At 39.1% G+C, this 24,961-nt stretch overlaps 2 protein-coding genes across 8 annotated transcripts; one reads left to right on the top strand and one right to left on the bottom strand.

The window, feature by feature from the left end:
* Positions 1-115: 115 nt before the first annotated feature.
* Positions 116-6,836, top strand: LOC135101183 (cytochrome c oxidase subunit 5B, mitochondrial-like). The gene is made up of 3 exons (XM_064004785.1): positions 116-278; positions 4,935-5,008; positions 6,395-6,836. Exons 1-3 carry the CDS (start codon positions 197-199, stop codon positions 6,602-6,604), a joined length of 366 nt encoding a protein of 121 aa, XP_063860855.1. The 5' UTR covers positions 116-196; the 3' UTR covers positions 6,605-6,836.
* Positions 6,837-8,669: 1,833 nt separating this feature from the next.
* Positions 8,670-24,543, bottom strand: LOC135101181 (DNA repair protein RAD51 homolog 3-like). 7 transcript variants are annotated; one of them, XM_064004783.1, is made up of 10 exons: positions 23,649-24,542; positions 21,410-21,554; positions 20,695-20,789; positions 17,409-17,536; positions 16,271-16,377; positions 14,845-14,950; positions 13,104-13,305; positions 11,869-12,054; positions 10,102-10,231; positions 8,670-9,289 (listed from the first exon to the last, which is right to left on the bottom strand). In XM_064004783.1, exons 2-9 carry the CDS (start codon positions 21,546-21,548, stop codon positions 10,151-10,153), a joined length of 1,044 nt encoding a protein of 347 aa, XP_063860853.1. In that variant the 5' UTR covers positions 21,549-21,554; positions 23,649-24,542; the 3' UTR covers positions 8,670-9,289; positions 10,102-10,150. The 7 variants fall into 7 exon arrangements, with proteins under 7 accessions (XP_063860853.1, XP_063860852.1, XP_063860851.1 ...); XM_064004782.1 differs by lacking the exon at positions 10,102-10,231 and having other exon boundaries at positions 23,649-24,543; XM_064004781.1 differs by lacking the exon at positions 10,102-10,231 and having other exon boundaries at positions 8,670-10,072; positions 21,410-21,550; positions 23,649-24,539.
* Between the last annotated feature and the right edge of the window lie 418 nt (positions 24,544-24,961).

Below are 24,961 nucleotides of genomic sequence, written 5' to 3'. Positions count from 1 at the left end.
TCAATCAACAAATAAATATAAAATAACAAACAAAATATCACCAGTACTGCATTAAAACTACTTCAACAATAAAAAATGATAAAACATTTCCAAAACAGAACTATCGCCTCAGTCTTACGCAATCCCCAGCCTTCACTCCGGCGATCAGCTGACGAGAGGCATAGTCTCGCTGCTCCACTTCAATATTTTCCCTACCATGGCCTCCCTCATCGCCCGCTGCGTCACCGTCTCCGCTCGTCGCGGCCTGCACGTGTCCGCCGCGAGCTGTGCCAACAAAAGTAAGTGTGGTGGAGCTGTGGCAGTGTGGTAGAGATGGAGGTGGTGGTGTCCGGCTTGGCTCTGGTGGTGGTGGTGGTGCTGCTGTGGTAGGGAGGCGGTAATGGTGTGGTAGAGATGTGGTGGTGGTGTTGTTGTAGAGGAAGGAATAATGCGGGCTGGCTGTGGCTGTGGTAGTGGTGGTGGTGGTGGTGCGGTAAAGTTGTGGTGATGCTGTGATAGCGGGAGATGAAAATACGTGTTTTGTATGGATTCATTTAATTAGCTATATATTTCCTGTCGGTAATTGTAGAGGTGTGGTGATGGTAGAAGAAAGGTTGCTTTGTTCCCCTTGTTTAGTGTGTAGGTGATGACAGCGAAGACGTGATGTGATACAGAAGAAAGGAACTGCATGTTACTCTAATAGATCTCATCCTGTCAGTATATATATATATATTTTTTTTTTTTGCCCAGTTGTATTTGTGATGTCACCAGATAGTAGTAGTAGTAGCAGTTTTTACCATATACAGAAGTAGTGAAGGTGTATTAAACTGCTTATAAATTATCATTAATATTGTTCTTTTTTTTATGTAGGAGGGACACTGGCCAAGGAAAAAAAAAAAAAACAGATGCCAGTCCCAGAAAAGTGTCCAAAGCAGTAGTAAAAAATTGAAGGATAAGTGTCTTGAAACCTCCCTCTTGAAGAAAATTCAGAGTTTCAAGTCATAGGAAGGTGGAAGTACAGAAGTAGGCAGGGAGTTCCAGAGTTTCAGAGAAAGGAATGAATGATTGAGAATACTGGTTAACTCTTGCATTAGAGAGGTCAACAGAATAGGGATGAGAGAAAGAAGAGTCTTGTGCAGCAAGGCTGCAGAAGGAGGGGAGGCATGCAGTTACCAAGATTAGAAGTGCAGTTAGCATGAAAATAGTGGTAGAAGACAGCTAGAGATGCAACATTGCGGCGATGAGAGAGAGGCTGAAGACAGTCTGTTAGTGGAGAGGAGTTGATGAGATGAAAAGCTTTTGATTCCACCCTGTCTAGAAGAGCAGTATTAGTGGAACCCCCCCCAGACATGTGAAGCATACTCCATACATGGACAGATAAGGCCCTTGTACAGAGTTAGCAGCTGGGGGGGGTGAGAAAAACTGGCGGAGACGTCTCAGAACGCCTAACTTCATAGAAGCTGTTTTAGCTAGAGATGAGATGTGAAGTTTCCAGTTCAGATTATAAGTAAAGGACAGACCAAGGATATTCAGTGTAGAAGAGGGGGGACAGTTGAGTATCATTGAAGAGGGGGGGATAGTTGTCTGGAAGGTTGTGTCAAGTTGACAGATGGAGGAATTGAGTTTTTGAGGCATTGAACAATACCAAGTTTGCTCTGCCCAATCAAAATTTTTTAGAAAGATCAGAAGTCAGGCATTCTGTGGCTTCCCTGCGTGAAATGTTTACTTCCTGAAGAGTTGGATGTCGATGAAAAGATGTGGAAAAGTGCAGGGTGGTATCATCATTATTGGCTGTTAATTAACATTGATCAGTGAAGGACTTACCACCATAATGATAACTTTAAAATGTATCTTGGTGTCAGTATTGATTGTGTGTGTGTGTGTGTGTGTGTATGTGTGTGTGTTTGGGGGGGGGGGCAGCTTCAGTAATATATATACAGATCAATACTTCCTCCCTTCCCTTCTCTCCCACTGGCTGAAGGAGGAACTCAGGCCAGGATGAGATGATTTACTGAAGTGCACCACAGTTTTCAGTCTCTTTAGAAAGCAGTGTCAGTCATTGGTTCAGCTTCTGTCTCTTTATCCAGCCTCTCCATTTATTTATTTATTTATTTGTTTTTTATTGTATTTATTTTTTTTATTTTCTTACTTTTATTGTTTTTTTTTATTTATTTATTTATTTTATTTTTATTTATTTATTTATTTTTTGGGGGTCATTCTTAAGGATATTTCCTCCACAAACAGTAGGTATTGTGGGGTGGACATGCATTACCACTGATATTCTAGTTTGTTTTATTATAATGTTTATGATTTTTAGAGTGAAAGCTTCATTCTCCAGTGCAGTATGGTCAGTGAATAATAATTAAGAGGTCCCGGCAGAATAGGTAGCAAATGTAGCATAACCTGAGTCTTAGCACACCTCCCATTACCCAGCATCCCCTTGAGTACATCTTGTTCTTTGCTTCATACTCTGAATACCAGTGTAAGTACAGAGGCCATGACAATTCCACCCTTCATCTGGTGCCGGCAGCTTGAAGTGACATCACCACCACCAATCATCACTCATTTATATTATAGTTCAACCATTTGTGGCTGCTGGATTGTTTTTTTTTTTTTTTTTTTTTTTTTTTTCTTCTAGCATTTTTTTTTTAATACTGGCTTTATTGGTTGTGTGCGGTTAGCTCTATTGTCCGTCTATCTTGAACTGAGTGAAAGGGTTAGTGGTGATCTGAATTTTTGGACGATATTGAAACAACATTAGTGTTTGGCTTGGATGAATTGATTCAGCACATTAATTGCACTACTGACTCTTTCAGTGTTTAGATCATATATTACTGAGAAATGAATAGGTCTTTGGTCTTTGGTGATCATTGCCTGTCAGTGCTGGGGGTGGCAAGCTTCTCAGCACTGTGCCACTTCCTTGTCTCCATAACCTGGCATGTTTTGAAATATACAACTTATTGATACATTTATGTAATTGATTGTTTCCATGCATATTTAAATAGCACACAACTGGCCAGCATACAGTAAAATCCCCCTCATCTGGCATTCGAGTATCCGGCAGCTTCAAGTATCCGGCACATTTTTCCCCAAGCCTTAAAATCAATAAAAAATCAATGTGTACTCATAAAATCGATTAAAATTCCCGTGCGAGGCATACTTTGTCCCCTCACCACCAGAGCGCACTGCTTCACGCCATCCACGGCCCACTGCACTGTGTTTACTCAGTGACTCAGTCCCACGTGTGCACTGTTTATCGCCTGACGCCTTCATCATGCCTAAAGTTGTAGAAAAGAGGAAGCGTGTTGTGCTTACACTTAAGCAGCTGATCAGATCAGCTGCTGATTAAGATCAGCTGATCTTTGTTATGGTAAGATGCGTGAGTGTAGGGTGGTGATTGTGGACATAATTTCACTTCTATTCAAGTATCCGGCAATATTCAAGTATCCAGCATGTCGGCGGTATAAGAGGGATTTTACTGTATTAACTGCATGCATGTGTGTGTGTTAATATGCACACACGAGTATACACACTAAAAAAAGACAGGAAAAAGGTGGCCCGAATTTTATCAGCAGAGGTCTAATATTCATTGTCTGAGGGAAAAAATCAGGTGGGCTGTCTTCCCAGAGTGGAGTGTGGTGTTCCTCGCCTGAGAATGAAGGGAGTCTTATCAGCAACAGGAGAGATAATATATGATAGCAGTGTAGGACAGTGAATAGCATATGTAAAGTTTCCACATCTGATTAGCAAGGAAACCTACTTGATACAGATTATATACTCAATGCCATGTCACATGAAAAATTGTACCGGAAATTTCCTCATTCAAAGAAGCTTAGTAAAGATGACCCTGTTGTTGTTGTCACCACCACTTTATCAGCGACTGGTGTCCATGTCAAGGGTGCAGGAGGCAACACCAAGCACCAGCAAGCTCCATGTCTTGCCTGCATTAATCTGCCATGAATTGAATGACTATGGAGGACAGAATACTGTATAACATCCATAAGTCAGAATTTCACTGAAGTCAGTACAGTAACACAAAATGTTTGATTTAAAAAGAAAATATCCAAAAAGGCAAAATCTGTAAAATAGAAAATTAAATTTACTATAGTAAATTTTGTAAATCTTTAGCAACATCTCCATTTCTTACTTTGGAGGTAGAAAGTAATGAATAAACACATACTAAAGAAACATTTTGTTTTATATGCAATAGGGGTTTCCAAAGGTTTTTATTGATATTTATCCTAAGTTGGAATTTCATTTAGTAAAAACTAAGGTCAAATTAAGGAGGTTTTACCATAGGAAATTACAGAACATTCTTGATGGATTGTCAGTACAGGTATTTTGCCAGACTTCTGCTACAGGTACAGTGAGCATGTTTGTGTAATGGAACAGTTGTGTGGGAGTGCAACAGAGTGTGGCCAGCCAGTACGTTTGTCACAGGTTGTGAATAAATTTTTTTAAGATTCTGGCCACTACTCATAAAATTCATTGCATATAAGCAGTGAAGATATCCTATAAATGTGTTGTTTGTATCATTGTTTTTAGTACAGTGAGGATTGATGTAACCATTAATGGCTTTTGGTGCGGCCAGCCAGGCATCTGGTGTGCATGTGTGCTGTCGCTCCCAGTATTCACCAGACTCCTCCTTGCCTAAGTTTTGATAGTATCATTTTGCTGAGCAGCCATGCTTTCCAGACAATATATCCTTACTCATTTTGTGCAAATATCTTCATTGAATTGGGGTAGCATAACAATGGAGTGATAATTGATTTTGAATGTATTTGCTATTGGTGTGGTGGTGTGATGGCCTTACCCCTTGGATGTGCACCTTGGCACTTTATTTCCATGCAGAGGTCTTTCAGATCTTTCCTCTATTTGTATTTTTTTTTGCACAGTGCATGCAGTTGCATATGACTTTTTTTTTAGATTGATTAACAGGTGTTTGTGCTTTGCAGTGATGGCTGACCCCCTGGAGCATGCGACAGGACTGGAGAAGCAGGAATTGCTGGCTAAGGCTGCTGGCAATGATGTAAGTAGTTATTCAGTGTTGTCGCTGTATTGTGTCAGCAATACACTGGGCCACCAGTGGTTATTCAGATTTTCTTTCAAGTGAGTATTTACATAAAATTGTAACTTGTATGTGGTGGCTGCATTTTAATAACAAGATAGTAAGCATCCTTGTTATCTTACTTCTTGTTGATTCCTGCTTTATATATATATATATATATATATATATATATATATATATATATATATATATATATATATATATATATATATATGATGTCAAGAAGAGCAGGAACATTTTTGGTGCAGCACTGAGCCAGTGAACCACAGAACTTGAGCCTAAGAAACTTGAGTAACCACTACATTAATAGACTTGTTATTAGCTCTCTTTACTTCATTGGCTGCACACCATGGCTAGGTGTGAGGCTGACAGTCCCATGAATAGAGGTAAACACACACACACAAAATCATACATACAAACATTATTTAGAAATAAATTAAAATTACATTTTATCCCATCTCCCAGTGTGTTGTAGTTGTAAGTTTCAGCTTCCAGTAATTGGTGTTACTGTGTCTAAAACCAACTAAAGCTGAGTCATAATCTTGAACAAGAGGTTTTTATGAAGGGCCATGTATTATGGTGACCATTGGTCACCATAATACATCATATTTTCAATGTATGGTCTGGGTGAACAGCCCTGAGGAGCAGACTGTATCATTCATTCTAAACAGTTCAACAATTTTCATGCAAAAGAAACAATAAAAAGAACTCTTCCATCTTCATTTTATTTCATAATTACAAAACATAAGACAACAGTAACAAGTAATAAAAAAAAGGCAGCCTATGCAATGTTCACTTAAGGTAGATTCCTGGTACCTAGGCAGGTTTGTAAGGTCATAGCTGATTGGCTGCACTGCTTTCTCATTACCACTTGCATGAAGCAACATTTTGAATGCTTGAGTAAGAAATGTTTCTATATTATGTCATAACTCACTTCATGTATAGGAACATTTCTCACTCAGGCATGCAAAATGTTGCTTGACATGTGTGCTAGCAAGAAAGCAGTGCAGCCAATCAATCATCTATGAGCTTACAAACCCTCCTGGGTGCCAGGAATCTTAGCTTAAGTGAACATAGTATAGTACGTTTACATACTACGTTCTTGAGGCAAGGTGGTGAGCAACTGATTTATAAAATGTACTGAGGGTATGTGGGCTGTGCTGAGAGAGAGAGAGAGAGAGAGAGAGAGAGAGAGAGAGAGAGAGAGAGAGAGAGAGAGAGAGAGAGAGAGAGAGAGAGAGAGAGAGAGAGAAGACTAAGTAGACTGGAAATAGAGAGAGAGAGAGACCTCAAAGTTGTAACAAATGTAGCAGTGATAAATGTTTACCTGTGTCTGTCTTTCTCCAGAACCCCTTTGACATGAGGGTGTACAAGCGTGTGAGCGGAGACAAGGCCAACCCAACCGTCGTGCCTTCTTTCTATGAGAAGAGATTGGTAGGATGCATATGTGAAGAAGATGCCACCTGCATCAACTGGATGTGGCTCGAGAAGGGAGAGACCAAGCGATGCGAGTGTGGATACTGGTTCCAGCTAGCTGAAGGAAAACCCATGGTCTAATATGTTTTATGGATAGCTTCAGTTTAAGGTTTTAATGAATGAATATTAATGGTTTTGTTGGATCAGTGGTGCCGTGTGTCATTCCTTTCCTGTATTCTCTTGTATATATGAACTGATCTGGCTACTCAATACACTTGGGATTCACAAAGGAGTGCCAAGTAACGGTGAAAATGTGGATTTGAACATCTTGTAATTATGTAAGTAGACTGGAAATAAAGAGAATTCCCATTCAGTTTTGCTGTTTCCATTCTAATATGAAAGTAGTGAGATCAAATAGATTGTTGGATCATTGTGCTGAAGTAGTTGAAATGAAAATGAATAGATATGAGAGACAGACAGAAGGTAGGATGAAACTGGAAAGAAAGTTAAGTGGTAGATGTAGCAGAAGTGGCAGAGTATATAGAAGGCTTGAAGTGCAAGGCAGTCTTAAGAGGAAGGATCCATCATTGACATGAGATATCAAAGATAGATAGATAAATAGTCTTATTAATGTGAGGTGCTGGTAATCATTTCACAAGTGAATGTGTGATGTCACCATGACTGCTTAACATCTGAATTAATGGTGTGGTGAGGGAAGATTGCTAGATTGCTGGGTAGAAGACTGGGTCTGGTAACAGCAGAGGGTGAAGAATAGTGTAAATCAATTGCTGTTTGTGGATGAAACAACATTGGTGGCAAAAACTGAGAAAGTTAACCAGGATGATAGGAGTTTGGATGGGTGTGTAGAAATAAAACAAGGTTGTGAGGAGGTGGTATGAGAGATTGGATTTTATATATAATATATATATATATATATATATATATATATATATATATATATATATATATATATATATATATATATATATATACACACACACATGGCAGGATAGTGGTGCAAGGAAGGTAAATATCATGCTAGACAGAGAAAAGGTTGACAGGAAGGAGGTTATAGAGGAGAATAAAAGATAAGTGGGGTCAAAGATACACACATGATTGATAAATTAATAGTAGTGTTATATGAGCTGTGCTGGTGATCATTTCTAGTTGTAGACCAAATAAATGTCAAGTGAATTTCTGGTCAAGATGGAGTAATGTCAGAGATGTGTTGTCACCATGGGTGTTGAACATCAAAATGGATAGTATGATGAGGATAGAAAGAGAGGCTGGTAGATGAAAATGTAATGTTGAATAATGAGGAGATAGACTGTTTCAAATATCTTGGGTTTAAAAAAGTGGTAGATGGAGGAGTAAATACAGAGGGATAATGTGTGGAGTAACTAAGATGGACAGTCAGAAATGAAGAAGTGAGAGGGAGAGCAGGTGCTGTAAGAAACATGGCAAGATGGGCAGAACAATGTGTGCTGAGATAGACTGGACATGATGAGAGAGTGGAGGATGACAGGCTGGTGAAGATCATAAGATCAAGTGTGAGAAGTGCAAACTTCAAAAGCAGGCCACATAATGGACAGATAGATAGCATAAAGGAAGCCTTAAAGGGAAATGAACGCACACTGAAGCACGGTAGAATGGTTGCATGTGACAGAAGTGAACGGAAAGCAGTTATGATTGAATGAGGAATGATGTGGCCCCATGATTGCCATAAAATAAAAAAATAAAAACCTAGGTGGGTTTTTGGGTTTTTAATATTTTACTTATAAAAATTTTGTTCTATATCATATATATATATATATATATATATATATATATATATCCCTATTTGATAAAGCAGATTTTCTATCTATATTTCTAGCAAAAGCAATACCTGTCATCTTTTCACAGCAGCTGTCATTGGCAAGAGCTGCCTTTGATGTGAATCTTCCTCTCTCCCTCCACATCCCCATTCCCTTCCCTCTCCCCCATCCACCATGCTTCTCATACCTCCTTCATACATACATAATACATACCTACCTACCTACCTACAGAGAGAGAGAGAGAGAGAGAGAGAGAGAGAGAGAGAGAGAGAGAGAGAGAGAGAGAGAGAGAGAGAGAGAGAGGAGAGAGAGAGAGAGAGAGAGAGAGAGAGAGAGAGAGAGAGAGAGAGAGAGAGAGAGAGAGAGAGAGAGAGAGAGAGAGAGAGGAGAGAGAGAGAGAGAGAGAGAGAGAGAGAGAGAGAGAGAGAGTGGGTGGGGAGATGGGAAGGAGGTATGAGAAATGTAGAAATAATGAGGGGGAGGGAATGGGGAGATAGACATGAAGTGGGGTTGAGAAAGGATGTGTGACTTAAATGACATGTCACAACTTTCGGCCTATGGTATTTACCTAATAAAATCCCTTGAGTTGACATGTGGCTTTACCTAAAAATAAAGGTTGCTTCACCAAGTAGGGAGTCATCTGTACATATAGATAAAAAATGTATAAGTAATCAAGACTGATCCTGACCCATTCATTTCCTGTACAGTACAAGTTAGCACAGCCTTTGTCCAACTGGATCAACCTCTATCAATATGACTAAACAAGTGTCTGTCCTTCAGACAACACTTCAAACCTTTTGTGTCACTCTAGATTACTTTTTATTTGCTTATTTAAACTGATTTACATATAAATATTAGAAAAAAATAAATAAAAACCAAAAACAACAAAATTTCCCCAAAAAACGAAAACCAAAGTTTTTTTTTTTTACCTGGGTTTTTCCAACTCTGCATGGCCCTGAGACCTCAAAGGGAGGCACCATACATCAATGGTCTCACACAGGTGTATGGCAATCTGATATGGTTGAGGAGAATACTTGTTATGAAGGAGCCTTATTCCAGACCAAACTATCCAAGCTATGTGACTTATCCCATAAAATGAGGGCAGGAGTGCTTCTCTTCCCTGTCGGAGGCCAAAGGACTAAGAGAGTGATGTGAATGAGTGTACGAAAGTTGTGCACCTTGTCTTGGGTATCTCCCTTTTTGTGTGAGACAGTCTTGGTATATGTATGCATATATATAAAATTCACAAGAGTGTCAACTAATTGTGGAAGAGTAAATGATATCTTGTAATTATGTGAGCTGACTGGAAATAATATGAATTACTACTCAATTCTTAGCCCTTCACTTCTGTGTGTGTGTGTGTGTGTGTGTGCACACGCACTAACCCTAGTTACAGCCCTTTGCAGTGATATCAATCTGATATACGGATGGATAAAATTGAATATATTTAGATCCACTGGTGAAAAATAATCAGAAATTGTATCTACTTCTCACCAATAAGCATTGTGAGATACAACAATTCCCACAAGACTTTTCTGATATTCTAAAATAAAACAATAAAATTAAACCACAAAACAAAAACTTGTCCTAAGAAAAAAATATATATATATTTGTACTCCTTAAAACCATTATTGGTTCACACAGAGGAAGTACTACAAAATATTCCTCCAGTGTGATATTATCTATCATTTGATTCCACAATTTTCCTTTTTTTATTCAGTGGTTCATGCTGCAAGTTCCCTGCAGTGCTGGGCTGCGTGTTGTCACTAACGTCCCTCAACCCACCAATCGACACCTATAACAAATAAGACAAAGTAACTTAACTGCTCAGGAGATGAGCAACTTCAGTCACAAATTCACACGAGGTGTTCTGTCACAGAAGTGAGAGCAGCAACTTCAGTGAAACAGAAAGTAGCACTTCTCCCTTTCCATTCACTGTTTGGCCAACTCCAGCCTGTCATGTGAAAATATAGCTAATTTCACTCCTTATCACACTCTTAAACACACTAATAACACAATCTCAAAACAGCTACCATAATTAAACAATTATTTTTAAAGATATAATAAAAATAATACTGAATTTCTATAAAGTAACAAATGTAATGCTCCTGGAATACAAACTTATTGAAGTATAAAAGGACATAACTGGTGGGTTTTTCAGTCAAATTAAGCAAGTCTTTCAGTATTCTCTCCAACACAGGATTAGTTCACAAATGAAAGTAGATACATTTAGTTGCAGAAAAACAGTCAAGATTGTTTTACATTTTCACACATGAACCATTTTCTCCACTTTTTTGAAATGGTGATTTGGATCTTATCCTACAGAGGACCTCAGGCGGTGATTAAAATTGTTTAGAGGATCCTCAAATTATCTATAATTATACTTCTTCCATTCAAATAGTGAATTTTATTTCCCTGTTTTAACCTTTTACTGCTATGTTCATCTTTAACATTCAGAGCAACGTAAAAATCAAATGTTTGCATTAACTTGTGGAAGAAGAGAGAATAGGAGGTTAATTTTGTCTTTCCCTGGGTTCACAGCTATTTGAGACTGTAGTTTTTTTTAAATAGTAAGTGCTGCAGAAGCTGAAGGTGATTATGAAGAAAAATTGTCCAGCAGTGAAAGAGTTATGAAGTCCCTCTCTCAGCACCAGCAAGTGAATAACTACTGTAATCTTATGGTATTTAATATTTTTTTTCAGGTCAACCCACTGACAGGTCAGAAACTTTGTGATGTTCTAATGTTCTTACAAGCATTCCTCTCGTAGCTCAACTGTCCCCCTCTTCTACACTGAACATCCTTGGTCTGTCCTTTACTTATAATCTGAACTGGAAACTTCACATCTCATCTCTAGCTAAAACAGCTTCTATGAAGTTAGGCGTTCTGAGATGTCTCTGCCAGTTTTTCTCACCCCCCCAGCTGCTAACTCTGTACAAGGGCCTTATCCATCCATGTATGGAGTATGCTTCACATGTCTGGGGGGATTCCACTCATACTGCTCTTCTAGACAGGGTGGAATCAAAAGCTTTTCGTCTCATCAACTCCTCTCCTCTAACTGACTGTCTTCAGCCTCTCTCTCACCACCACAATGTTGCATATCTAGCTGTCTTCTACCGCTATTTTCATGTTAACTGCTCTTCTGATCTTGCTAACTGCATGCCTCACCTCCTCCCGCGGCCTTGCTGCACAAGACTTTTTTCTTTCTTTCACCCCTATTCTGTCTACCTCTCTAACGCAAGAGTTAACCAGTACTCTCAATCATTCATCCCTTTCTCTGGTAAACTCTGGAACTCCCTGCCTGCTTTTGTATTTCCACCTTCCTATGACTTGAATTCCTTCAAGAGGGAGGTTTCAAGACACTTATTCATCAATTTTTGACCACTGCTTTGACCCTTTTATGGGACTGGCATTTCAGTGGGCATTTTTTTTATTGGATTTTTGTTGCCCTTGGCCAGTGTCCTTACTACATAAAAAAAAAAAAAAGCTTCTATTATTTTCTTATGTTCTTATGTTCCTGTGATACATATATCCTTTTAGTACAAAACAAACTTTAAAACTTAACCAATATTATTAAACATACAACCACAAACCTGAAAGTAGGCTGAGGAGTTCTGGCAGTGAGGAGCCTTGGTGAGGGCAGCCACCCGAGTGGGCCCACACCAGCTCAGGTTGAGGCGCAGTGTTGGGCAGTGGCCCCAAGTTTCCCCAAGAGCAGGTACTAATGTGGCTGACCCTTTCTCTTTCACATTAGTTGTCATGTGATTGGTCACCAGAACCTGGAAAGACATCATGTTATGCATTTCAGAGGTAAAATCAATGCACTACTACTACAACTACTATCACTGCTACCTCATTAATTTATGGCTTGTACACAGCTGTGGTTGTGTGTTGAATACCTTCATTAAATACAAGAGAAATAGGAACACCAAACCGCAAGAATGTATCAGACACTTGATACTTTTTTGCAACTGAACCTGAGGTAAGATAAAATTATAATCTGTGGATGATGAGGATAAGGATCAACTAGCATTCCTCCACCTATTCACAGCTCAGCATTTGCAGATTCATATACTTGTGGATAAAAAAAAAAAAAAAAAAATTGGGAGAAAGATAGAACCCCAAAGCAAAATCTTAATCTGTGGTGGCAAGGCACTCCCAGGGCCCACACTGGTTTATTAAACCTAATCTCAAGCTCAAATCACAAAATGATAAGCAAGGTAATATTGAAGGTAATGTTAAAGGCAGGCTTCATTGAACTCATTGTGGCAGACTCAGCAGAGGAACACACACAGGTGGAAAACTGCTGGGGTGACCAGCTGACCTCCTTCTTCCTCTTCTTTTGACCACAACTTGCCTACCTCAAGAGAAAAATCAATGACATGCATGGTGGTCAAAATTTCAAGGAATATTCTACCAAGTTTTCCATGAAATGTTGCCGACTTTGAATATCGGCACAGAGTAATGGATGCTACAAGAAGCCATCTAGCCAACATGTGGCAGGACATAAGAAATCCCCCATAAGAACATCACATAAAGTTACTGAGCAGTTAGCAGATTGACTTGAAAAATATCAAATATAACATTACATCAGCTGTTTACTTGCTGGAGGAGACACTGAGAGAGGGATATGTTAACTCTTTCACTGCTAGATACCTGCAGCAGGTTGGTTCAAGAGAAAATAACAAGACCAATAACAAGGATAAGAGGAAAGATGAAAGCTAGAGGAGACAAGTGTATTAATTACAAACACCCTATGTAGAAAATGAAGATTGGATTACTGGTGAGCTCCTTTTATGACTGAGACTTAAAATAATACAGTACTCACAGCCATCTTGTGTGTCACAGCTGGCTGGATAAGTTCTTTGGTGACAGTGCGCAGCAGTTTTGCCCGATCCCTCGCGTCTGGGAAGTCATGACGGAAGTGAAACGACACAGAGTCTAACACAAGAAGCCGAATGTTAGGATGAACCAGCATAAGCTTGGGTATGTTCTTGACAACTGCCAGCACCTCAACACAATTCTGACATCTGAGAGCAAGGTGTGGATTAATATTCAAGTTATTCAAGTCCCTGTTTGAAATATACCTACCTAATGGAAATAGGTAGGTATATTTCAAACAGGGACTGCCACGTGTAAGCCTGGCCGCTTCTTGCAGCTTCCCTTATTTCTTATGTTCTTATGTACTGCATGTTCATGAGCAATGAGAAGACAACCTATTAACTTTATGGGAAACTATCATTGCCATCATCACATCCCCATCTTATCTTTGATATAGGGAAGGATTTCTTATGGCAGAAAACTGTGATATGACAACTAGGAAGTTAACAAAATACACTCACTCAGACACAATTTGCTGCACACATGCCCACCAAGTTCCTGCAGCACAGCATCAGACAAATATCAAATAATTATCTCAATGAATTCACAGCCATTAGGAAAAGGGGAAAGTCAAGAGAACATAAGATAAGGAAAGCTGCGAGAAGCCATCAGGTCTAGATAAGGTAGTCCCTGCATAAAAACATCTATCATCCTCATTTGTAAATTTGTCAATTTTTTAAAATCTAACTAAAGACTGCACTAACAACATGATTATTGAGTCTTTTCCAGTATTTATCACTATTTGAAAACCAGATCTTTTTTTTTTTTCCAAATCTCCGCTTAATGAAAGTACAATGGGTATTCAACAGGACACTAACACTCCAGTGCCCTCCACTGTATCTAAGCATAGCCTAACATGTCATAATGTACCATGATGCTGATCCTTTCTCACTTGTTGTTTCAGTGTATTACTAGTGTGTTTTCTGAAAGATAGGCATGGACACTTTAAAATCTTGGTTCAACTTCAAACTTAAGCCTTTGGTCTGTTATAATCAGCATCTGTGGGTGGCAGTGTGTTATGACAAAGCATTATGATGAATGAGTGCCTCAACCTCTGCCTTGTGTCATCACAGGAATACATGAGGCTGCCACCATTAGCAGCATGACAGATGAGGACACCAAACATCCACATGCCAGGTTTAGTATTCTCTAGGTTTAGCCTTCCCTCATCACACAACAAAGGCTGTGTGACTCTTTTCCCTCACCTTGCCTATGAGCAACTGACTTGCATTTCACAAGCTGTTCTTCACAAGCCTTATCAGTGAGTCACTGCTCCTGCCTCAGAGTAATACAACATCAGTCATCTTTGCTACAGTCATTACAGCAAATATATATTCCTCTCTTATTACCATTATTTTTCATTGACTTCTTCCTCTTTCCTCACTACAATGTGTTTTATGGCACAGTAGACAAAGTTTTCCTTTCTATGGCTACACAAATGGTATGTCCACTGAAATTATCACTGTTTTTCTTTCTATGGCTGCATAAATAGTATGTCCACTGAAATTATCACTATTTTCCTTTCTATGGCTGCACAAATACTATGTCCACTGAAATTATCACTAAGAGAAGTAGAGAGTATACAACAAAGAAACACAACAGCAGATAACAATGTTAAGAGCTGCTGGTTTCCCTTTCATAAAAAGTGTAATATTTGCATTCTATATGACTGATGTGTTTCACTCTACCTGAAGTAATGTACTCCTTTCATAATAGACTCTATGGTGAAGCCAGAAACATCTTCAGCTACTCCACCTATTGTGCCAACATGATGGACTGCACAGGAGGCCATATCTGGAAGCCATCAGCAAAATCAGTACACTTCATTACAGCACACACTGTGCTATTACATTTCTGTGTCTCAATGAACAGTAAGTAATGGACAATGACATAAATCTGCCAATACACCATCCAGTCACTTTTACTAATACTTTTCTTTTCCCTGGAGAGACACACACCCCACCTTGGGAACCACTGTGAGCAATTTACCAATAAAAATTAGATTTACCCTCTTGCTATCTAATATCCTGTACACTTCACTATTACATTCTTACATTCAATCACTCACAACTCTCTTTTTCAACACAGCTTTCTCACTCCTCTACTAGCAGTGAAAAGTTTTCCTCACAATGACTTACAGAAGTGCAATTTATGTCACCAGCAAACATTAGCTGATTCCCACTACACTCTGTACCATGACCATTCACCAAACAATTGTGCATTCACCACCTGCCTTACAACACCATCTCTATAGGCTAGATATCAAACAATCAGGACGGGGAAGGGAGCATCACACATTCTTGCTACAGCCTCACTCAGAAGGAAGCAATTCACCCACACTACTTTCCACAGACATGCTTGTTCAATTCACATCAGAGGTTTTAATTTCAAATTAATCCCCAGCCTTCCCTTATTTATTGCATCATACGCTTAATCCAAGACAGTCCCAAACATCGCTACTTTTTTTGCTAAATGCTTCACATTACAGGCTCTGGTGCTTTGTGTTGCCTTGTCAATGTAAGCATGCTGTTTTGTATTACCTTGTCAATGTAAGCAAATATAATCCATTAATACAATATTTTTTCTACAGGTATTAGTAGAAAGATTATAACTCTAACAGGCATGCATCTATTTTGACAGTGCCACTCACTAATCACCCACACACACACACACACAATAATTTATCATACCAGTAAATTACGTTTTTTAACAAATATTTAATCATACAAAAACCTTAGCAGTGAGAGAGAGAGAGAGAGAGAGAGAGAGAGAGAGAGAGAGAGAGAGAGAGAGAGAGAGAGAGAGAGAGAGAGAGAGAGAGAGAGAGAGAGAGAGAGAGAGAGAGAGAGAGAGAGAAATTGTTTTTTTTTAATAAATAAACAAATATAAAAAGTAAATAAAATCTACAGTCCCATTTCTTCAAACAATTCTGAAATCCCACGTACACAGTCAGCATACATGAACCACTTAACAGAGGGATCACTGTATCCACCTCACTGTGTACCAGCTTCATGTTTCTGTAAAGCAGGGCACCTAAGACACCACACACACACACACACACACACACACACACACACTAGTATGTAACACGAAGAATATTGTACATATATTTACCTTTGAGTCTTTTAACAGTGAAGCTTCCTTCCGTGTCCACATAGACTGCCTCTCCACCAACACCACCAACACTTTTGGGCAGTTGGACAGACACACATGCCTGCAAACTGTTCAAACAAAATAATTAATTCATTGTTATCTTCTGAAGCAGAGGAGCCTCCCTTCCCTCAGGCCACTCACTTTGTTGTACTGTGGTCTTCACACTCACAAATACATCCAAACATGTTCACTTTAAAGTGGCCTTTCTCTTACATTTAATAACACATCTTAGTTGTATACACCTCTGTGTCATCTCAATCCCTCCCATCCTTTCCCAGTAAACAAGCCAAACCACCTCTAGTTGTCAAGGTACCTATCTGATTATATCACTTGTTCTACAAAGCACTTTCTACCTTTGCTGATATTCAAAACATTCTTTATCATATAAATACTTTGAACATCCATTCTCCTCTCCTCATCCTCATTTTACTCAGCTCCATCAATTCATAATAGTCTCTTAATTTCATTTAATTATATTACATCTGATGTTTTTCTTCCAGTGTCCCTGAACTACCCACTGACAGGTGTAGCTTTCAATCTATTTTACCAACACTCCTGAAGGCGGCTCCACACAAATTATCTGTTCTGTAACCTTGCAATATAAGCAAACTTCACATTGTATGACTGGCACTGTCTAAAGACAAAGAAATTCACCAAGACATACCAAATCTTCCGTTCAGAGTGGTGGCCAAGTGTACATGAAAACTTTGCAACTCCCACAAAATACAACCAAATGTAAAGGCAAAAACGACCCTGAGTGTATTAGTCTATACCTCTCATATTCTTCAAAACCATTATTAGAGAGAGGGATGTCTTCAGAAGCCATCCAAATAAATATGTAAGCAACATGTAAGGAAGTCATGTTTAATCTCTTTATAATATGCATGCATCAATTTGTCACTGATCTTTACAGAAAATATTAATGACAAGTTAATGGCCCCAAACCAGCAAGGGCTCACTTAAAATTCCTGCATCATCAGAGCACTGCACAACCCACCAACATATCTGGATATCTAACATTCTAGAGTCACCCTTTTATCACACTTTGCTTGAATACTCTTTATCTAATCTTCATTTCTTTATATAACAGATGTCTTACCATACTTGTGTTTTTCCCACACCAGGCATTCCAGACACCTCAGTAATTGCCTGCAGTGGAATGCCTCCGCCCAGAAGTGTATCCAGTGCCTTGCAGAAGGTCACTATTTGAGGCAACTCACTCCCTTCCTGCAAGAATGGCATAATCAATGCTCCATACAGTTGTAACAATCATAAAGTCACAATCATATAGGTTAAGAGAGAACCTGATGTATGTTTTAAATGGTATAAGGGATATAACAAGACATAAGCAGGATTCTCATGATCAGTAATCAGGACAGGACAAGAAATAAGGAGTTCATGCTTGATAAAGTTTGATTTAAGGAGACAAGAAGGAACTGTTTCTTAAACAGAGTACAGACTCAGTAATCAACTGCACCACTTGCAGTATTGCACCATGTGCCCCATGGATCACGATAAATTTGGGTATGGAAAATTTCTGTGGTGCCCCCTTCCCTTGATGCCCTAAGCACGTGCTTATTTTGCTTAATGATTAATCCACCCCTGCCAGGCAGGCAGATACAGGGAGTGATGAGTCCTCTCCTACCCAGGCATGTCTAGTGGCAACTACAGTGGCTTGGAGGTAGCAATAGATATGGCAGCAGTTACCATGGTCACCAGCTTCCTTCCAGACATGGCCTTAACCACCACCACCACCACCACCATCTCATGAGGCCACTTGACCCCTCTCTGCTAGGGTGATGCCTGCCATCTCCTTGAGGGGCACCAGAACCAATGTCACATCATTCAGGAACATTCCTCTACCCACCACCATTCACCAACTCATAGCTAAGCATTCCCAGGTTCCCATGTCTCCTGTTAGGTTAGTTAGGCATTGTTCCTCCCTCTCCTCATCACCATCCTCAGTGGGGGAAATAGTTAGGTAGGATCATCCCTTCTCAGCCTGGGTGCTTAGAGCTTCCTGCCCATAACCTATTTATATATTTTTTTCTACTTCTTTTTTGTAAAGCAAACTACTGAAATCACCAACTCATTATTTCCCCATCACCTTACTCCCTTGGTAGTGAACCTCCTGATTTGGTTGTCTGGTTGTTTCTTTGTTAATCACCGGTCACTGTCTACACATCATCTGACATTTCCTTATGTGTGGGTAAGCCAATACAATAGTAGGAGTGGGAGTATAATTTTCCTGCCATCATAGAAAGAACAGTAAGCACAGCTGCATTGTACTGCTGCTAACATTCAAGAATCATAATAGTGTACGAGCATATCTCATCTGCCACACTGTTGACATCTTTGTCTCATTTGGTAAATATCAAATGCAGTCATAACTCATGATCTGAATGTCCTTCAATTCAAACAACGCCCAATTTGAACAGAGTTGGCAAGCAAATTTTGTCCTCAAATTTGAACAGAAACATCTGTTCAAGCAACATCACTTGGTCAGTCCACCTTCCCTGCCCCCTCTCCCATCTCTCCCCATATCCTTCCTCCCTCTATTTTTCCTAACCCCCCCCCCCTCTCTCTCTCTCTCTCTCTCTCTCTCTCTCCCCTCCACTTCCTTGCCCTATGTACTACTCTCTTCCCCATTGTCCCTTCCTCCCACTGTTACTTTCCTCTCCCTTCCTCTTTCATCTGGTCTCAAAAACCCCTCCCTGTCACCTCCCCTCCCCTGTATATGTCAGAGATAAGGGGCAAGTTAGTGATACTCTCTCTCTCTCTCTCTCTCTCATTTATTCATTCATTCTATGTCATCTTCACTTCATCTTTTTTCATTCTTTCTCACTCTCATATAATTCCATTTTTATTCTCTATCACTCCCATTCACTTGTTCACTGAAGCCTTCTCAGTAATGGAACAAAACATCACAAGGCAGGGCAGCTTGGCGTGTGACCATTACTGGACATGCAAATCCAAAACTATGCCAGAAAAATTATGACAGGCAATCCAGGAAGCTGAGCAAGCCAATCAGGCATCACTTGCTGCAGAGTGACCAGTCTTGTACAAAATAACACTTGCTGTAGAGTGAAGAGCCTCATACAAAGTAACACAAGTGAATGAAAGCCACGTGGCATTGCATCCCCACATACGGCATGGCAACCATAGCATCACAAGCAGTGTGAAATGGCCTTAACACAAAAGAGTAGCATACACTTCCCTTATCCAGAGATTATTACACACAAGAAATTTCCATAAGTGGGACTATAACTATTACACTCATGGTACTAGGATGGATAAAGTCCTCCCATCCACGTGTGTCACACCACGGGGCAAAGGTGAAAAATTTTCTAGGTCCTTTGCTCTATGAATTTAGCTAGTTCACTTTCTTTAAGCCTTGCTTTGCTGCATCTGAATTATCAAACCTTCCATTGTTTGTGTATTGTTGTGCTTGTTGTTCTGGTTGGATGATGCAGCTGATGCTGGTGAATGGTCAGACCCCATCATGAGAAATAAGAGAAACTATTCAGGCCACACCAAGAACAGCAATAGTGATTGATCTTAATTTATTATGGAAAACTGATATGGATTTCTTTTAAGTGTAATAATGTTTGGATAGTGGAAGTGTATACTAATGTTTTGTGCTAGAACTTACCTTAACTATTATTGGCTACATACACAAATGTCTGATATTCACCAATGAAGACAAAGATGACAACAGTGTGGCTGACAATGCACAGCACACTACTATGATCTATACATGTTAGTAGCAGCACAACACAGCCATGCACATATTACTGTTGCTTCTAGTATGGCAGGAAAATTTCTAAATCAATTGCACTATGAAATCCATTGTAGAATGGTTGGCACTTGGGCACTTGTTGCCACTCTCACACATATAATCTAGGTAGGGTTATACCAAGTGTTCAATAAATGCCATAAAACTTATGTTGAAAAATTAATAACAATAAAATACATCAACAGAGGCAGATGACTCCATTCATGACCTACTTACAACAGCACTTCATTGTGTGCCATGACTCTAGCCGGCATGAGCCGCCTCATTTGTCTAGAAAGGTATCTTTATTGCAGCGCCATGTCTGATTACCATAACATGGGAAGAGAACATAAAGGATTTGCAAGCAAACCAAAGATAAAGGAATTCCAACAACATTCAATAAAAAAATGTGGACTTTTTCACAGCCAGTCACTGTGCTATTCCCTAAATGTATCATTAAAACAAATATCAAAAGCCACCAATAACCAATAACTTATTAACTCTATAAGCAAAGGCAATGACATCTGAGGAGAGAACAGTTATGTAGCATGCATCTTAAATATTGACTGTTTTGCTAATCACTACATTCTATAAAGGGTACAGAGCTTACCTGATAGATCTGCAGCATATCAACAGGGCTGGGGTGGTGGCTGTTAGAAGCTGTCCTCAACACCTCCACACACTCCTTTAAGCTTAACCCTGTGGCTGGAAAAAGAAAGGAAATAACACTTAAAATGCAATAATTAAAAATTATTGCAGTAAGGAAGTAAATAAAAGTAGTGTTGTACCTCTCAGGTCCTATCAGTTGAGGACAATTCTGACAAGAAGTGCAAAATAAATCTGACTTATTTAATCAAACAAATGATGCCAATGCTTTGTGTAAGTCATGAGCTGCATCTTTTGAGGAATGTGAAATCGCTCTAAAATTACCCAAAGGTAAGCCATCCAAGGGCCTTCATCTGCTGAGCCACAAAGCAATTCGGAGTTCTCTTATTGAGAGCAATGAATGAACCACACCACCATTCATTTTATGAGGGAACTTGTTCTATCCATTAAGCAATTCATGATTAGTACATACACCACTTGTTTTTGTATAAGTATTTTTTTATTATATATATATATATATATATATATATATATATATATATATATATATATATATATATATATATATATATATATATATATATATATATATATATATATATATATATATATATATACACAGCAATCAATGAAATGACAATCAAAATAAAACAATACCTATGTATATTGATAACAGATTAAAATTATGTAAATTTAATACAAATTAAATGTACATTTACCTTGGCTGAGCTCTGAAGGTTTCATGTCCTTGACATCATCAGTGGTGGTGAAGTCAGCACTTAACAACTTCATCATCTGTGAACTTGGCAAGCCACACTCACTGAGCAGCCCGCCACTCGTCCCAACAGCTTCCGTCATCACTGCCTACCATACACACTTGTGGTTACCAACAGGATATGGGAAAATAGTATACTGGACCAGTTGTATCTACAGCATAGGGATAACGGGCTCGGAGGCAGTGGTGGACCACCGCGACTGTGGGGAAGCATCCTCAACACAGAACCAAGTAAGAAACAAGTAAGTAAGAACGGCACAGGGTTAGGTTATTGGCCAGTCCTGATACTTTTTTAACAACAGTTCTCACATAGGCATGGAATTTTAGAAAGGTGTCTACTAGTATACCTAACTCTCCAAGTGAAGGTTCTATTGAATGATGTGTGTTGTTCATGTGGTAATACTGGTGTGGGTGCATGGCTTCCCAGTCTACAGTACCTCTATGGCAAAGCAACACTTTTCTTGATTAAATTGAGGCCCCAGGACTTGGCAGCTTGATATAATGCATTAATATGACACCCAAACACATCCAAAACACACTCAAAACACTCCCAACACCCCAAAATCTACACAAAACTCATCCAAACACACTCAAAACATCCAAAACACACTCAAAACACTCTCAACACCCCAAAATATCCACAAAACTCACCCAAACACACTCAAAATATCGAAAACACACCGAAAACACCCTAAAATATCCACAAAACTCATCCAAACACACCCAAAACTTGCTTAAATTATCCAAACCCCCACATCACCACAGAATACGCCCCAAACACACCCAAACTCACCCAAAACACTTAAAAAGTCAAGACACACTCACAACACCTCAATATACCCCCAAACAGACCAAAACACCCCACAATACACTCAAAACACTCCACAACACTCAAAACATGTAAAATACACCTAAAAACAACTTAAACCACACTTAAACACCAAAAAATTCACCCAAAACACTCCTAAACACCCCTAAGACACACTCAAAAATACCCACAACACTCCTAAATACACCCAAAACACACTTAAAAGAAAAAAAAACACCAATTATTAGAGAATTACAGCGCAACAAGGGAAACTAAGGTAAAGATTGTCTTCTTGTTTGTTTACATATTGACGACCCTTCAATATTCGCCTAAATTTCCAGCTGTTTCCAGGCTCAGATGTAAACAAAACCTAGAAATTAAATAAATAACCCCAAAAATACCTAAATAACGAAAAGAAACTTTAATAAACAACTGCAAGACATTACAGGGTGGAGAAGAGGCGATGCTGTGAAGACAATAAGGGTGAATGCGGGGATGGTGGCACCGCTAGGCTCACCTCACGTACTCATGGCTCTCTGGTGCTGCGTGGCGGTGCTTGGTACAGGGAGAAGCTCCCGGGAGTACAGAAACACTTAATACCATTGTGCGTGGGGCAAGACTGACCAGCGATGGCCAAAACACTGCAGCCACCGGCTCTCCCCCTCCCTCGCCAGGCCTACCTGTCATTGCTCCTCCACCCCCACCACACACACACACACAAGATTACACGTTATCGAGTAATAATTTAAATTATATAAATATCTTCACTTCCTCAGTGCCGTTTTTTTTTTACACTGAACACAGAAAGGGCAGACGTAGAAGAAGAAAGGAGCCTTATGAGGAGGAGGAGGAGGAGGAGGAGGAAAAGACGTAGAAAGGAAAGGAAAGGGAGCATATGAGGAAGAAGAGGAATAGGGATTGGAGGAGGAGGAGGAGGAGAGATGTTTTCATTAAACGAGGATTGAATAATAATAAGTTTTTTAGTATAATAAATGCATTAGTGATGGTTGTAGTAGTAGTAGTAGTAGTAGTAGTAGTAGTAGTAGTAGTAGTAGTAGCAGCAGCAGCAGCAGCAGCAGCAGCAGCAGCAGCAGCAGCAGCAGCAGCAGCAGCAGTAGTAGTAGTAGTAGTAGTAGTAGTAGTAGTAGTAGTAGTAGTAGTATGTACATAGCATTATCAAAAGTAGTAGTAATAGTAGTAGTAGTAGTAGTAGTAGTAGTATGTACATAGCATTATCAAAAGTAGTAGTAGTAGAAGCAGCAAGAACAGCAGCAGCAGCAGCAGCAGCAACAGCAGCAGCAGTAGTAGTAGTAGTAGTAGTAGTAGTAGTAGTAGTAGCAATGGTAACAATAACAAGTCATCATCAGCCACTCACCTCACACGTGTCTGGTGTTTTGTCGGCTGTATTTCCTTAATTCCGTATCCACCACGCCCTTCGCGCCTCTCCGCACCTCAAGGTCACTAGCACGCACCTATGGATCGCCACAGACACCACGCGAGGTCACGGACACAGGTCAAATGGATTCGCATCGGAGTGGCTTTGCGCACTACCTCACCTTTTGACTTCCAACATAACACTGGGGTTGGGTTGCTGCCGGCGGGAATTGGGCCCCTCCTTTTCCCCCGCTCTCCTTGCTTTTTATTTTATTTCTCTTCTCTCATTTGCTCCATTTTGTATTCTTGTGTATGGCTCAATAGGGTTTTGGTTTTAGTTTATTAGTATTTATGTTCGTTTTGAATCATGCAGGGGAAATGTTTTTTTTTCAATGTTGTTTTGTATTTTCCGTCTGGCAGATAGTGAGACGGAGAGTGTGAGAGAATGCGTGGTGTGAAAATAGAAAATAAAGCTAGCTCACTGAATGACACGCCTAGGAATCATAATCTTTAATCCAATGGAACAATGATACACCATAGATTCAATAGTACAGTCCATGAATAGTTAGTCCACTACGATAGTCACCCTGGTCTCCGTACGACAGTTTGGTGCATGGTCGTTGATCTACGCTACAGAGAAATAAAGAAATTGTCGGTCGTTTTTTTAAGATAAAAAATTCCGCATTGACAGGCTATTTTGGGCGGAAAGAATGCACGAGGAAGGAAGCTTGATCCTTGACCTTTGCTCGACCTGAAGGGCGTGGTGCGGCAGCCTCTGGGGAAGTCAAAATAAGGAGTATATCGGGGTGTGATTTTTTATAAGGGCGAGATACATTGAAATATATCCTTTAATATTTGAGTATATTGGTTTATTTATTTTTGTACTTTAGGCTATTAAATAGGTTTTTTTTTTTCTTTATATGTAAGACCGTGCGGTAAAAGTAGCAGGAATTAAGATTTTTGTAAGGGGAACAAAACAGAAATGTTAATACTGAGAGAAATAATCAAATAATAAATAAATAAATAAATAAAATAGATAAACTAATTAATTGATAAGTAAATAGATGTGTATTTATGTAGTCAGATAATATATATATATATATATATATATATATATATATATATATATATATATATATATATATATATATATATATATATATATATATATATATATATATATATATATATATATATATATATATATATATATATATATATATATATATATATATATATATATATATATATATATATATATATATATATATATATTATTTTTTTTTTTTTTATTATTATTATTATAACATGACC

This window comes from Scylla paramamosain, chromosome 6 (genome assembly GCF_035594125.1).
Source record: "Scylla paramamosain isolate STU-SP2022 chromosome 6, ASM3559412v1, whole genome shotgun sequence".
Classification (NCBI taxonomy): Eukaryota; Metazoa; Arthropoda; class Malacostraca; order Decapoda; family Portunidae; genus Scylla; species Scylla paramamosain.
The sequence above is the reverse complement of the archived record's forward strand: the minus strand, read 5'-3'. Positions and strand labels throughout refer to the sequence as shown.